The sequence below is a fragment of the Cryptomeria japonica genome, chromosome 3, assembly GCF_030272615.1.
Source record: "Cryptomeria japonica chromosome 3, Sugi_1.0, whole genome shotgun sequence".
NCBI lineage: Eukaryota > Viridiplantae > Streptophyta > Pinopsida > Cupressales > Cupressaceae > Cryptomeria > Cryptomeria japonica.
The window spans coordinates 586,882,063-586,899,287 of record NC_081407.1 but is presented as its reverse complement, the minus strand read 5'-3'; the positions used below and the strand labels follow the sequence as shown (position 1 = coordinate 586,899,287).

The 17,225-nt window shown below is 36.9% G+C and overlaps 1 protein-coding gene across 3 annotated transcripts in view; it reads left to right on the top strand.

Moving 5' to 3' along the window:
• The window catches only part of LOC131042656 (uncharacterized), a 278,257-nt gene that overhangs the window by 72,720 nt on the left and 188,312 nt on the right, over nucleotides 1-17,225 (top strand). For all 3 annotated transcript variants that reach the window (XR_009105286.2, XM_057975978.2, XM_057975977.2), the window contains one exon: nucleotides 1,807-1,982. Coding sequence is in view for 2 of the 3 variants with exons in the window: in XM_057975978.2 (XP_057831961.2) it covers nucleotides 1,807-1,982 (176 nt within the window). In the remaining variant the exon portion in view is untranslated. The remainder of the gene's footprint in view (nucleotides 1-1,806; nucleotides 1,983-17,225) is intronic.

Here is a 17,225-nt window from a genome sequence, read left to right as displayed (position 1 = left end):
AACTAAAACTCAGAAAACTAGAATTTATTTACTGATTAGATTAATTAGATTAGAGATTTATAGTTTCAGATTTAACACAACAAGGAAAGATAAAGAAATAGAGACAAGACACAATTACCCTGGGAAAACCCAGCCAGAAAAGATCCTCAGATCTGATTATGGATTATAGTTATGCAAACATTACAGCATTTATCTCATGTGTTTGTAGGTTCAGATTTTGCTGTCACTGGAGGTATGGCAGATCAAGATGGCTGCCTTCAACATTCACTTGCTGTCATGTGGGAGATGGATGCTGATGTTGCCTTAACCTAAATTGCAGACCTTCAAGGAATTCGTTGACTCCTTATGATGGATTTCGCACCTCCTTCTAATGGCAGATGTATGTTGCTGTAGCTGTCAAGTATTTCGCACCTCCTTCTAATGGCAGATTGCTTTAAGTGCAGATATCATGTGATTCCTTGGAGTTCGCATTAGGCATGTAGGTTTCGCATGAATGAATAAGCAGATTAAATTTAATGAATAATGATGAGATCTTTCCTTTACTTATATGTGGAGAGAAACCCTTTTGTATAGGTCGGCTTCCTTTAACTTAATTAATTATTTGTTTCCTTAAATGCCTTGTAAGTAGGGTCGGCCCTATTAGCAACACGTTGAGTGTTTTAGGCTTGTGAGGCAAAGTTTAAGGTTGCCGTGGGGATAGGTCTCTGCCCTATACGTTTGGGAAAGGGCCCAGCCCTTTTGGGCGGATTCCAATGTTGCCTAAGGCAATTGGAATCCGCCATTCCCTAATTAATATCAACAGTGCAAGCTTGCAAGGCCAATGAGTCTAATCCAAAAGCTCATCAGGGGCTTGACAGACTCAGACTTGGGAGTTTAGGCAAGTCCTTGGTGAGTCTCAACGCTGTGATTTCATCAAATTCGTCTTGCATGGCAACTTTTCGTCAAATAATTTCAGTATTGGATTCATTAGAAGAATTCAACTCATAATAGCATCAAATAACAAATATCACAGACTTGCTGAGTCCACTCGTGGAACTTGTGAGTTTGTGCAAGCTTGCAAGGTCTATGAGTCTAATCCAAAAGGTTATCAAGGGCTTTTCAGACTCAGACTTGAGAGTTTGGGCAAGTCTTGGGTGAGTCTCAACACTATGATTAAATCAAATTTGTCTTGCATGGCGACTTTTCATCAAATATTTTCACCATGGGTTTCATTAGAAGAATTCAGCTCATGATAGTATCAAGTAATAAATATCAAAAAAAGATTTAGCACGTTTTGGAAGGAACTCTTTTGTATATTTTCTCTTTGTTTATCTATAGGCAAATTTTCCTTGAACATAATATGTCCTAGGTCTTCTTTGTTCATCTTACAGTTCAGATTCAACCTGTGCTAGTTGAACAGTTTTTTGTTCTTCTCTTATCATTCTTCTGTATGCAATAGGAATTTCTTATTGTGGGATGTTTGTTGTGTGTTTAGAACCTCTTGTGCAAATCACAAGGAGTATATTTTGATGCAATTTAACTCTAAATTATCAGCTGTTGTGCAGATGCAACTAACTAATTTTTACATGAGTGTATGTATATGTTGCCAACATTTTTTGTTCAGATTCCTGATATAATGATGTGTTTTTTCTTTTGGATGCTTAGTAGAGACTATCAAAGTTTATAGGGTCTGGATACAGTATATTGAGTGAAATGGTTGTGATTTTTCTATATTGAATAAAGTGAAACTTGAATGTTTGAAAAAATACTACCATCAACATGTTTTATCTCTAATGATATTTCTGTACTATGAATTTGAATGTGCAGTGTTCGGCCATCGAGATAATATTACTGATGCTGTCGAGGGTCCTAAAATTGTTGTTATATCATATACAATGCTAAGTCGTTTGCAGAAGAGTATGGTTAATGTCAAATGGGGATTGGTGATTATTGATGAATCACACAATTTGCGTTGTACGAAAAAAATGATAGAACGTGAAGAGGTTTGACTCTTTGGATGCTTTTTTATTATGTTACCAATATATAAATTCTCATCAAATCTTTCCTTGATCTTATAATAATGATCATATTGAATATTTATAATAGTTCTGTAGTTATTTTCCCATTTATTATTTTTCTTGTTCCTCTTTTCATGCAGAAAATGATGCTTATTTGGCCTAATGCAAACCCTAAACTATCGTCAACATTTGGAGCCTTGATTGCATTTCACAATTGTAGATTTCACTACGATTGATTACGAATTAGCTTAACCATATAAAAATCTGATCTATTTTTTTTATCAGTTAGGATTGCTGTAGAATTACAACCTGTAGATGCACACTTATGTTAAAATCAGTACACTTATGTTAGAAAAACATGGAGTACAAACTCTCTTTGTGAGTTAGTAAGTTAGATTCCTTTAATCTATGAAGTAGTTTACTAATTTTATATCTTCTCATTATAATGTCTACGATGTTGCAGATATGCTTGGGAAGAACGGAAAGAACTCCTTAAAAATTTATAGTTATCAGCAGAATACGATGGAAAGTATCTGAAATGTAGAGTTTCATACAAAGAATCCCTGTCGGGACCAGTAAGCTTTCAGTGATCTGAAGGATTCTGCTAGTGACATAAAGCTTTTGTTCCAGGCTAATGAAGCTTTTAGTGATCTGAATGGAAGATTGTAGACCTGAAAACTTGCATGGGTCATTCTTTCTTTGTCATGCTTGTTCTTGTTGCAACCTGTACCTTCAAGCAAACGTTATCCCTAGCATGTTTTGGAGATTAAAAAATCCTTATTGCATTCAGTTGGAGCTCAATTAATTGAACATACAATGCATTTTTGGAACATGATACAAGTCCACAATCTTTGTATCTGTTTTTCCCTCTGATTCGTATGCCAGATTAGGATTTATCCCTGCTGCAATGTTTGGGCCTGTCCTTGTATCATCCAATTTTTTTGATCTGTGAAAGCAAGGGCTGCGTTATCTCCTATACAACCTCCCTCTCAATGTTCAAACACCATTTGATATCGTGTCCTAAAACCCATGCACAATGGTATTTGAGGCAATTGATGGCTACACTCATTTTGTATCCATTAGTTGCAAATGACTGATCCAACACTCAGTCGTGGTACACCTTGTTTCAAAGTGGCATGCTTGTCATTACTTTGCTTTCACTTCCATTTTCTAATGGCATTTAATAAAAAGTATGAATCTTGGCATTGAATTTTTTGGCTGCAAACTCTATTATTGAGAAAATTAAAAACTATAGAACTAGGCTTTGAAAAACAAATCAGCAGTAGAGAACCTTAGCTAGAAAACAGTAATTTGTATGCTTATAAAACACAAACGTGCATGCAAAATGTAACATTTCTAATCGCTTTGAATTTTTACAGAATTTCAAATCATATTTACAATCACCTAGAGTCACCACAAGAAGAGCTTAGAAGGATGCTCTTTAGAGAAACACCAAGATGCTTTTGAAAACTGTCAAAATTAAGTTGATCAAGAGCTTGGCAAAGATGTTATCTTTTTGGTCAGTAGTAGGACAATTAATAAGATCTAGAGTTATCTTACAGATCGGTATTCATAATGGAATATCCCTTGGCTAATCTTTCCCTTGGCTAATCTAACTCTGGTTTGCTTATTTGAATCCCAAGGAATATTGTCAAACACTTTGTATGCGAAGTTGTATCTTGCTGATAGGAATTTCAGGTTGCTGTGTATGCTCTTAAAATCAAATAGAAATGATGCAAATGCTTTGAAATGAATGTCAAAAGATCCAACAATGAACTGAGAAAGAAATGTACTTGTTTTTTATTCTTTTCAAATGCAAATACATGAGTTCCAGAAGTAAAATGCATACCTACAGCCAAGGAGCATTTTTACAAACACTTGGCATGTAAACTAAGGTGTATCTACAACAAGCTATTATGACTGATATGACAATGTAAACTACATGTAAAAGTTATGAAGAACCTGGTGTAAATAAGTGCCCATATCCGATGAAGAGATGGCAGCATTAACTCATGCAATGAGCACTGCTTGATGCCAAAGTACTGTAGCATTTTACTGTTCACAGGTACTGTAGCAATTTACTATTCATGCCACCTTCAATCTGCATCATAGCTTCTTATTTGAACCAAAACTTCTCCCATTAAATTCAGCAGCAAACTTTGAAGATGAGTTCACCTCTCATGGAAAGTTGGGGTTTCATCCAACCTTCAAATTCCAAGGGATTTTGTCCTTAGAACAATCCAGTCACTGATTTCCAGCAACAATGGAGAAATAGCTTCAATGAAATAATCTCATAACATCCCTCAAATGAAAGGATAGCCTGGCTTATATAGCTTCTTAAGTCGGTGAATGCTTGTACTTTTAGCAATGTGGGATAAAACATTCTTTACTTTAATTCCTCCTTATGAAGTAGCTTCTTGAACAAGTTGGAGAGCTTTATGAATTAAAGTGACTTTACATTGTCAATTTATAAAGTCACTTTATAATAAATGACTTTAATACATTTTAACCCCCCCCTATCTCAACATATCATAAAGTCTTTTAATGCTATAATGGTCCAGTCATAATGACATTTTATAAAGTTAAATAATAACTTTATAATATAATCATTAGCAAATAATATCATTAAATGCCATTATAATTTTTTTATTATTAAGGGGTTAACCCGAAGCTATGAACCGGTGGGGCTTAAACCTTGATGGCAAGAACAACAACACAACAACTTAACCATCACAACATGCCGCTATTGGCTAAATGCCATTATAATTTTAATATCTCATTAATTACTCATTATGTCACTATCCCGTTTGGTCAACCATTATTCCCACTACGCATCCAACTGCCTTACTAAAAATAGTAAGGGTCCCTCTCTAACAACCACTGATTTACCATAAATAGTAAATCCTTCATTATCTGATCAAACTAGTTGTGCAAGGGATCGACTCTGCAATTATAGCCTGTCCAGGTGCCCTGCTATAAAAAGAAGCCATGACTTTCCTGAAATGACGACTTACTATAAATAGTAAGTGTGCCAAATTGAACCAAACGAAGAGCAATCCTGAAGACTTTTGACCTCCGAAATGGGAATAAGCCTCTTGCACTGCCAACTGGGACCCTCTAACCGTCTATCTTAGCCTGCGAGGGCCACTAATAGGCTAATCCAATCATAAACCATCTCATCCCAAAAAGGGGACATTACACATAACTAGTGGTACTTCACTTCCATGTTTTTAATGCAGGCATGGAAAATTGGATTCTTATTCATCTTGGTTGGCACTCTGCTTGTAAATCTGAAAAGAAGTTGGGGCAATCCATTAACATTTAACATCATCCAAAATATATGACAAAAAAGTTCTAAAGAGAACTATATCCCTAGCAAATGAGAAAGCCTATTTTGCCTTTAGGAGAAATAGCCAACAAAATCCCGTGTGATCCAAACACAATATATGTGCACAAAAATTCCAAAAGACCTCCTATAATTAGAGAGAGTTCTTCGGACAATTCCACTTATTTAGTGGAGTGCATAGAAAACATTGGAACCCAAAACAAGCTTTTTCCACTTTTTAGTGGTGAGCGAATACAAATCTTCGACTTATTTAGTGGAATACAAGGGGCTTCTCCACTTATTTAGTGAGAAATCTTATTGAAAAATTACTACTTGTTCAGTGGAGTGAGCAACAACCAAAACATCCACTTACTGAATGGGCAAACACAAAACAACTCTTCCACTTATTCGGTGGTAAGTGACTACAATAGTACCACTTATTCAGTGGGGTAAGTATCAGCATATAACAAAATCAAACCTTTTGGAAGTACTAGCTTCCAATGCTTACAATGTTAGCTCCCATACAACCCTGCCAAATATATCTGCTAATATCAATTGCTGGCAAAGGAAAGGTACTGCTGATAAAGTGCTGATGTAAAATAGAGCTACTGAAATATGCGAAATGGTGCCAAATAACGTGAACCCCACAAGCCAATTATGAAACGACTTTGTGATAGCTTGGATGACTGATGTAACATGCTGTTGCAGGTCTCAAATACTCGGAAACATGCTGCAATAGGTCTGAACAGCAAGGTAACACACTCAAATCACAGCAAACTCAGTTCATCAAGCATTCGTAAGCTGAATGACGCCTCAAGGCACATCCAAACATCAACTCAACACACTGGAAAGTGATTATATTAGACTGATAACAATTTCAGTCAACTACAGGGCTAAGAATTGCGTTGGTACGGTAGGTGCAACACCACCAAATGCAACATAACTCACCAAATAGTAGTTTGTCTAGCTCACAAACACCTGAAAGCTTCAAAAGAGTTCATGGCACTACCAATCATCTACAAATATGATGCAACTCCCTAGCGTGTAATGTCCCCCTCCGAGTAGTTGAAGGTGATCACTTAGCCTATTCTGTTCCTGTAGGCTAATGTCAAAAATTAAGGGAATAAATTAAAATAATTATTTTAGTTGTCCAGTAAAGTAACATTTTATGGATAATTTATTAAAGTGACAAAAAGTGAAAATTAAAAGAAATATTAAGAAGGTAGCTTTATTAATGAGCTAATGAAATATTAAAAATTGAAATTTGAAAAGGCCCTTGGGAAAGTTCCTTGGGTTATTATAAAAGGACATTTTGGAGCTCATTTCTTCATGCTTGGTTCATTTTCTCTATTTTGGAATTTGCAGAGCTTCTTGTGAGCAGAAACCCTAGGACAGAAACGCTAAGGGAAATCAGTTTTGGTAGTGAAACATCTACCCTAGCTGGTTAATGGTGGATCCACTAAAGTTTCATAGGTGGATTCAACGATTCAGAGATTTGAGAAAGTTGTGAAATTTTGTATCAAGACAAGTTTAAGAGCTTGCAAATAGAAGGTTATCGTGGTTGAAAGATTCACTTTATTGGAAGATTTTTCTTGAGTAATGATATTCATCTCTGGATGCTATATTCCAACATAGTGTGGGTTGATAACCTTTGTAGTGGGACATTGTGTTGAGTAAGATTTGGGGTCAACTGTCTTTTGTATTTGGCATTCCGAGGCGAGTTGGGTTCCTAGTTTGTCGGGTCAGTTGTGAGCATCTTGGCTGGGTGAAATCCTTCATTGACATGGCGTGAGAAGCAACACCAGGTTAAACACCATTATGGAATGGATGGCTTGGAATAGTAGATAACGACTTGAGTTTTGGAAGAGAAATAGATTACTGGGTGATTCAATGCATCCTTTTCTCACAAGTTTTGTATGCCTTGGTGGATGTTTACAATAGATTGAACTTAGTGTTTGCTGGAAGTGACTGAAGTGGAAGCAAGTGGAGACATTTAGGTAAGCACATGCTATCAAACTCTACCATTGGACTGATATGATGAAATTTGTAATGATTTGAGCCAAATGTACATTATATGTATTGATAAATCTACAATAAACAAGGTCAGAACTCTGTTTGTGTACTTCTGCAATTTTTTATCAATTTTATGCTTGAAATAATTTTGCGGTCTGTGTTAACAGCAATGTCTAGTAGCTACTCAGTTTAATATGTTATTGTAGCTTGTTTTCATTTTGTAAAAGCTATGCACTGTAATGTGGAGCGAAATTCTTGCAAATTTAAAACACACAATTCTGCAAACAAAGCTTCACATGTTCAGAAACTTGCAAACTGTTTGATAAGTTGCTTACAAGAAAAGTAAAAAAAAAGATGAACACTAATGAGGGATCTTACATAGCCCTTTACCCTTGCTGCTCATGCCCCAACAGGTACTAGTACGACTAGCAATTACAGATGTATGAGTTTCTTATCAGGTAACAAATCCCCTCAATATTGTATGGCCTGCAGATTAGAAAGACGATTTCAACAACAATATATAAAGTACTTGTTATGATCTTTCCACACATCATCCCATTGCAAATGGGGACCCCCTTTTTTTCACCTAGATGTCTATTTTTCTAGGGTTTTGTTAGTTTGGTAATAGTTATTGGTCTCCGGGGACGATTCACCTGCAATCTCTTTTTTGATGAAGTTTGCAATTTCAGCTAGCTTAGATGAAAGGTCATTAAGAGTGAAGGTTAGTTACAAGTTTTTATCCTATGACCTTTATTTGATGCGAATTTATCAAGGAAATGAATTTCACACCTCCATTCATCCATTTTGCTCTCCATTTAGTGCCAGTATTACCTCAGACCTCGGCAAATTTCTTATAGGCTTAGTTCTGATTTCTTTTGAAACCAGACTTGAAGCAATTAAATTTCCAGCCTTAGGAAGAGACTAGGTGACCTGAATTGAGCGAAATACAATTTAAAGGTCATTAAGGCAAGCTTGTGAGGGTAAGAAAAGTGTTTTTCAAAGAGGAATGCATTTGAATTCCAAACTTTTTATTTCTTATTCTCTGATTTTCCAGTTGAAGTGTTCATTGTGTTTGTGATGTTGTTAGCAAAGCTTGCAAAGTTCTAATCAAATATTCATGAAACCTCTTAACTCTTACATTGCATTGAGATGTTTTAAAATCTTATTTGTATCCTAGCATACTTGTAACTTAAGGTGTTTTGATTTTCAGGGATGGATGTCAGCTTTAGGAGGTATCTCTTGAAAGGCTCAAATGAAGTACGACTACAAGGGAGTGCTGCCTGAGTCCAAGATCAATTCGAAATGGAAGAAGGTTGGAGACACCAACCTTGGACATGTAGATATTGGTGACTTCAAGAAGCAGATGTATGGACTTGATGGACGCTTACCATCAACAATTGCTAGCAAGATGATGCACAACAAGATTGTTGAAGGCACTTGTTTTCCTTTGGCAATACAATGCAATGAGCTGATTGTGGAATGTGCAAGACATTGCGATCCTCAAGAAAGACAAATATGGGCTCTTGATGGAAGAGTGCTAACATATCTCAAAGAAGTTGCAATCAAAGAATTTTTTTTGGATTCCTGATCATAATTCTACAGTTTACAAGACGAAGGAGGATGCCATGAAAATTTATGAGGCAAAGATTGAGGCCTTCACCCAAGAGGTCATCACTCAAGAAACCAAGAGGTCATCACTCAAGAATGCAAAAGGTCTTACACCTTGATTTTAAAGAAGATTATGGAGACCTTGTCCTTTTATTAAATTGAGTTGTGGGGACTCCTCAGGCTTCTAATTTTGAGCCGTGGATGTTTTATTTCATTGAGGAGATCACAACTGGAGTGAAGATGATAAATTGCGCTAAGATCGTTAGGGATAATGTTGACGAGCCATTGAAGAATTTGGAGCACAGTCTGTCTTTCTATATGAGTTCGTATGTTGTTTATTCATTGGCAAGATGTTACAAGTATCTAGGATTGATATGTAAAGGGATAATGGGAAATAAGAAAGATGAAGTTAAGGTGTATGATTGTTACCCATAGTTGCATCTACATGAGAAATCTTAATACAAGAGAGCAAACAATACCTTTTCAATGTATATTGTCAGGATTGTTCAAGGAGGTACTCATCAGAGACTAATGCAAGAAGCTAAGGACTTGGTGAGGAAATTTGACTCATGGTATATTCAATTTCCCAAGTTCACATATATTCGAGTCCAAGGATTTGCAGGATGTCCTTACAAGCTTCCAAGTTATCCAATTGATAAGATGATATCACTAGAGGTCACAAAGCAGTTCTCTACATATGACAAAATTCAAAGGAGCAAGCATAGAGCTGGAGTAATTTTTCCTATCACTATTGGAAAGATGATTTAGTGATATCGTACAATATAGTCAGCTGAAAAATCAGATGAAGAAATGCAATTTTACCTTCTTTCCTTCTATAGGTCAAGATCCAATTTTGATCCTTATCATTGCATCAAAACGATAAATGGAAGAAAGTATAAGCATAGAGTTGATCTTGAGGATTATTGGGCCAATATAGCAGATGAGTTCCGAAGAAGGAAAAGGATGTGGTCAAGATTGTCAGTGAGTTTGATTAGAACATGTGAACTTTTCCTCGTGCCTAATCAACTTGAAGATGATGGAAAATGCTCAAGCCCATTATGAAAAAGAAAAGAGTAAGGCACTTCCTCTAATTAATTGGTTCAATCTTGAACTATTAGATTTGTCTACATTGATGAGGCCAATGATGAGGTACACAAAGTGGTGAGTTGATCAACAAGTGAAAAATTGAAGGAAAAGAATATCTCCTTGACTTGGTGTGAAGATTGATTTGGTGGCACATTCATTTGATGATGAGGAACGACTGAAAGGACGAAGAGAGATTACAATAGGCAAGAATATGAAAATTCATGGAAGACGAAAGATACAACAAAAAGTTCTCAAGCTAGAAAAGAAAAAGAGAGGAAGGATGCAAGCGAAGAAAAGAGACAAAAAAGACTATGAACAAGTATGGCTCATTCTTCTACTACTACCTCATTGGTAATAGAAGTTGATTTGTTAGGAGATAAGTATGGGACATCAGTGGCTAAGAATGAATCACAAAAGGAACTTGAGATGAGATCTCCAATTCATGAAGATGACAATGTGAATGCATCTATAGAATCAGGTCAGCGCCAAAATTAGGAACACGAGTCTTCACAAGACCTTGATGTTCCCATTGTGGATTGTCTCATCGAACTAGGAACAATAGCAGTTGAAGATTTGGGAGACCCGTAAATTCCCATTCAAAATACAAATTTTGATAAAGGAATGATTTCAGCACTAAAGGAATTTCAAGAGGTTGAACAACTAGCTGAAGGCATAGAACAGTCTACCATGCCTAAATGGTTGAAGGATATGATGAAGAAGAAGGTAGTGGTAGAGGTGTAACCAGTGGATTATGTGGATGAATTTTTAGCAAGGATAAGAAAACCTGTAGAGAAGAAGAAAGCAAAGAAATTCTCTAAGATCATAACAGTCAGCTCAGGGTCTCACATTGCAGGTTGCTGTTCCAAAAGTGGATAAGTAAAAGAAGACATCCTTCCAATTGAATATGAGGTGAGAATGATTGATTTAGGACCTGCAACACAAGCACAATAGATTGAAGATTTGATGATTCTATCAATGTCATCAAGGAAAGATTGAGGAAAGAGCAACAAAAGAAGAATCAGCCAAGAGAGGAGAATAAACAATTGTAAGAATACCTGAAACACTTGATGAAGCCCATTCATCAAGGGAATGAAACTTTTGTTCCACCAGCATCTCTTCCAAGAGAATTAGTTGAAGGTTTTGAAGAAATGAGAATAACAATGAATGAAGCAAAGGAATGGATTGAGGACATTTTTGGCAAGGCCAACAATTTTGTGGAAGAATTGGTGCAAGTACATGGAAAAGTTGCTACATTCTTGTATAGAAATTAGAGTATGGCTGAATTGTGGGAGGATTTCCTAGTTGTGCAAGAGAAGACAATTCCATGGTTGTGTGTTGAAAGAGACTTCCAAGCAAACTTTGTTTGATGGAAGTGTGATAGAAGAGAAAGTCATATATGACTTTGGTCATTGGTATTGTGCATTGATAGTGAAAAAATAAATATTTGAGAAGATAGATGATGGTTGTGTGCGGCTAGAAGGAACGATCAAGGCAATTCAAAGTAAAATATTTGTTGCAATTGCAAAGGTACTTGGACAGGAGGTGAGAGGTGAAGATGATATGAATGTGGAAAGTTTGAAAGACAAAGTACAAAATAACCCTCTCAAGGTTATTGGTCCTATTATGGAAGATCACTTGAACAAAGGTTATTCATTCATGTTCTTTGTGGATAGTTTTCAAAAGCAAGAATTGGAATGGGAGAAGACATTTGCCAATGTGCTTATCACTTTGATGTCATAGAGTATAAATTGGATATTTTGCCGAGTGTACCAATGGTGGAGATTGATCTTGTTTTGTCCAGATTCATTAAATTTGCAAGCAGAGAAAGAGATAAAGGACACATGCTTCTAGAAAAAGTTTCTTGAAAGATTAGTCGGCATGAAATTTTGCCATTCATTCTCTTTCCTTGCGTTTTGTGTCAGGGAAGGTGTTCATTTTCTGTTGGCTGTTAGTTAGTTGGTTGTAACTAAACCTAATTACGGTTTAGTTGTTTTAATCTTGAACATCGATTCTAGATCAATCTGGATCCTTCATTTGTAATAAGAGCTCTATATAAGCTAGCTCATTTCATTTGTGTCATATGAGACTTATGTGAAATTGTTGCCGAAATACTGCTAAAGTTTATACAAACTCATTGAAGCTTGGTAAGTCTATGTGTGATTTTAGAAGTTAGCATGGTTTCATATCTCTCAAATTTAGACGAGTTATTTTGCATTAGGTTACTTAGTCGTATGGAAGACATTGTTGATGATTTATGGTGAAACCTATATGGTCATACAATTTGTGGCTTGTTGATTGCAAGTCACAATGCATGGTTAGATTGAACTCCGTTTATGGTCATGTTCAATCACTTTAATCTCATTAATTCACATTTCCTTTGGTGTTAATGTGTGCGAGGAATTTGAATCTTTCATATCCCCTTAGAAAATTGCATCAACTTTGTGTAGTTGTTCCTAATGGTGAAGTAAAGTTTGATTGGGTTTCATTAAGTCATTGATAATTTCTTGCATTGTTAGAGTTAGATTAAATTCCTAGGCCTTACTACTCTTGCATTTTATTTCAAACAGAATTCTTAGTAGTGAAAAGAGCTTAATTGCAAATCTTAAGTCATATTGAGGGAAGAATTGATTGATATCTTAGAACAACTACATAAGCCCCTTTGTGTGAACCAGCATTATCACATTTATATCTCAAGTGTATCCCAATATATCAAGTTTCTTAGTTCGCATTGTAAACCTTGGGGTCTTCTTGATTGATCTTAACCCTTAGAGTTCAAGATTTCCTTGTTCAAGAGAGGGTCAGATACTCTGTATTCTATTATGTGTATAAAGTGCATAAAAACTAGAGTTTCTGGATTTGCTTGGACTCGACTTGGGCCGGGTGACCTTGGGCAAGTCCCAGAGGCCCAGGACTTGCGCTCGTCCGAGTCCTAGGCAAGTCCTTGCGAGTCTCGAGACTCAACTTGGACCCGACAAATCTCGATGCTCAGACTCAGCCAAAGTTTATTTTTTTCTTTTTAAATCTCAAAAAATGGGACCCCTTCTATCATTGGGTTTTTCTCACATCTAACACCTTGTGTAGCTTGTCATTGCCACCCCTCAAACCCATTAGTGCCTACCATCCCAAGCCCCCACTAGTTAGTAAGACCTACCTTAGACACCTTTGTAGGAGGGATGCAAGCTCCTCTGAGCCATAGACTTGTAGTTATTGTTTTGATATTTGTTTGGAACATTTTATGTCATGGATTCCATATTCCATGAGTTTTGTATACCTTTGACAATATGTATATCTAAGTTTTCTATTTACTTCAACTTCAATTTGTGTTTATACTTATGTGATCGATGTATACATGTGTATGTGATAAAATTATCTTCTATTTGATTAAGGACCAAATAGGTTTAGAGGGGACCCGAAACCCCTTACAATAGGTTTTGAAGGGACCTGAAACCAAAGAAACGGGACTCGGATTCGGCTCCGACTTGGCAAGGCCGACTCAGACTCGGACTTGGGACTCGGCGTTAGACTCGGCTCCAGACTCGGCTGGACTCGGGAAAGTGAAAAACTCAAGAAATTTAGAGATTTTTAAAGATTTAAAACTTGTTTCAGACACCGCTTATTGAATACACCTTAAAGACACAAAAACATCATCAAACTCGGCTCATTTGATTACATACACAAGTATACATCAATCACATAAGCATAAACACAAATTGTAGCTGAAGAAAATAACAAACATAGATATACAAATATTGTCCAATGTATACAATATTACAAAACTCATGGATTAAAAAATCCATGTCATCATATGATCATCATCAAATGTTTCATATAAATACCAAAGGTAAATAGTAAATACTAAATACAACTACAAGTGTACAAGCCTATGGCTCAAAGGGCCGTGCACCCTCTCGCCTTGGCCCCCTGCGAAGGCGTTTAAAGTAGGTCCTGGATGATTCAGCAGCCATAGTCGCTCCCCATGACACCATGCCATGCTCACCAGCATCAGGAACAACTGTGTCATGCTCACCAACATCAGGAACAACTGTGTCACTCTGAGTCTCAGTATTTCCTGTCTCTGCTCGTGCTCTCTGCTCCTCCTCTGCCATGGCTACAACCTCAGCCTCTATATCTACCTGGTAGATCCAATCAATGTCATCATCACTAAAGATAGCTGTAGGAGTCCTAGGAGTTGTATCATTCTCATTGGCCCACTCTGCTTCAAGATCAACGTCATCTAGAATGATAGGAGAGATGTCAACTAATGCATTCTTTCTCATTCTCAAGCGAAGGTTGTAGTGAACAAAGACGAGATCATTCATCTTCTCCACAGATAATCTATTGTGCCTCTTGGAGTGTATGTGCTCAAACATACTCCAATTGCGCTCACAACCTGATGCGCTGCATGGTTGGCTCAAGATGCGAATGGCCAACTTCTGAATATTTGGTGTCTCTGGGCCAAAAAAGTTCCACCAATGATCTGAGTTTGAAATGAGAAAAATAAATAAAATCAGTCTCACTCATGAACTCATTTAACAAGTTACAATATAGTATTGAATAAAACTAAAATTAAGCCTTACAATTTATTTTTACTTGGCATCATAGTTGTCCTGCTGTCTTTGGCGATAGATTGAGAGAAGGTCTCCCTTTGTGCACTTGAGAACAACTGTGGCTCTCGAAAAAGGTCTATCTGAGAAGTACCAGCAGGTCCCATCTTCTCCATGATTGCGTATAGCCCATTAAGGACCTCCACATCAGCCTTGAAAGAAGGGATAAAACAGAATGCCGGATTCAGATAATAGGCTGCCACATGGATGGGCCTATGAAGCTGATGATGCCATCTCCTATCAATGATCTCCCAAATGGGACCATACTTGCTCTCATCTCCTCCATAGACGAATCTGATGGCCTCCTTCGCCCTATCCATGCCCTCATATATATAGCCCATTGCGGGCTTATCTCCATTCGCAGCTCGCAACAAAACCACCAAGGGCTTAACAAACCGCAAAATTGAAAATATTGTGTAATTTAGAAAAATGAGCAAATAAGAGAATACATATAATAAGTTATAAAACATGAAGTTAAAATTTAAATTGTAGAATTTGTAAAAAAATTACCTTCACTATCTCATGACAAGGGACCCAAAAGCCTTGCTCATCAAAAATGCAGTCTGCCATATGTTTCCCTACAGGGGTGGTAGCATAGGATGAGGAAGGCCACTTCTCACCTACAATCATACGTCTCAAGGCAGACTTAGACCTAAGCATGGACTACAATGTGAGGAAGTTTGTGATAAATCTTGTGATTCTTGGACGAGCTAACTCCTTCTGCTCTGTGTATTGTCTCATAAGAGCCAACACCCATGAATGATTATATACAAATTTGCAGACATTTCTTGCCCTTTCTAGACATCTCTTGACCCATGGGATTTTTCCAATATCCTCCAACATGAGGTCAATGCAATGAGTAGCACATGGAGTCCAAACTATAGATGGGTGCCTCTCCATCAATAGTCTACCTGCAGCAACATAATTTGTTGCATTGTAAATTGTAATTAATGGAGGTACAAACTACAAGATAGTAATTAATTTGCAAACAAAATTAGTTTGTAATCAAAAGTTTACCCGCAACAACATAATTTGCTGCATTGTCGGTCACCACCTATACCATGTTCTCCTCACCCACATCTTCAATCACCTCCTCTATCTGCTCACATAGGTAGGTGGCATTCTTGCAATGGGCGGAGGCATCAATGGACTTGATGAAAACAATGCCCCCTAAAATAAAAAAATAAAGCTAGGTCAATGATCATTCAATAAACCATTAGATAAAAAATAAAAAATTAAAGACTATATGAAACTAAAATTAATCAATCACCTGTGGAAGAAACAAGAAAATTAAGGAGAGTTCTATTTCTGCTATCTGTCCAACCATCAGTCATGATGGTGCAACCTTTAGTGCTCCATATCTGGCGTTGTTCATCTAAATCCTTCTTCACATCATCCACCATTTGAGACAAAATGGGTCCCCTCAAATCAGTCTCACTAGGGGCTTTGAACCCCGCCCCGCATATGGTAATGGCATCAACCATTTGTTGCCAATAAGGAGACCTGTCGCAAAGAAACTCAATGAGATAAGTTAAGTATAAAAATTCAATGAGATAAGTTAAGTATAAAAATTAAAACAATCAAAGTTATCACACATAAAAGTTAGTAAAACATTCACCTGGCTACAAAGAATGGAATATAGCTGTAGCTCCAAAACCTGCCAACTGCCATTTTAGCAGCATCATGGACCTCCTTGTTCCAACCCATGCCCTCAAGCGACGGTTGGGACCCAGAAGTAGTGCGAGGCACAAAGAAGGAATCCAGCCTAGATTTATGAATCCTATGTCCAATGGCAACACTCCCACTACAACTACTAGTGCTAGGAGCATGAGAAGTGGCGGTGGCACTGCCACTTATAGAAGTAGAAGCAGAAACGGAAGCACCAGCAGTAGCGAACTGAGTGGGATGATATTGAGGTAAGGAAGAAGGGCCTCCAACACAACCTAACTGTGTCCCTCTTCCTAAAACTGGTTCTCTCCCAATGGCCCCTTGATCCTCCTTTTGTTTCTTTTTCTTTTCAATCTCCTCAACCATTACATAACATTCACGTACGACCTCAGGGACTGCTTTTAGGCATGGTTCGGCATCATGTCCACGCACACCAGCAATATGGTATTTCAGCCTATATATACCTCCATGGAATATTGTTTTGCAAAACATACATTTTGTTTGCCCCTTTCCTTGCCCTGGAAAATCCTCATGATATTTCCAAGCAGGGTCCTTTCTAATGGGGGGTCGCGAAGCTGAAGTAGACATTTTAGGATAGTTTTGTGAAACTTGAAGTTGAGGCAAATAATAAAGTGAAGTTTGCTGCAATAAAACATTACAAATACAAAATAAAATTAATACATATTACGTACATTCAAAAAAACTAAAGTAGGGTTTGTCAAACCCTACTTTTAAAAAATAGAAATTTACAAACCCTACATAGTACAACACTACAACTACATACTACATGCTACATACAAACATACAAAAGATTTTGAAAGAAAATGTAAAACTTTTAAAATAAATGAATAGAAAATGGAATTTTTGCATACAAGAAACAGAGTAATCTTCAAAAAAACAATCTTATCTCTTACAACAAGCTTG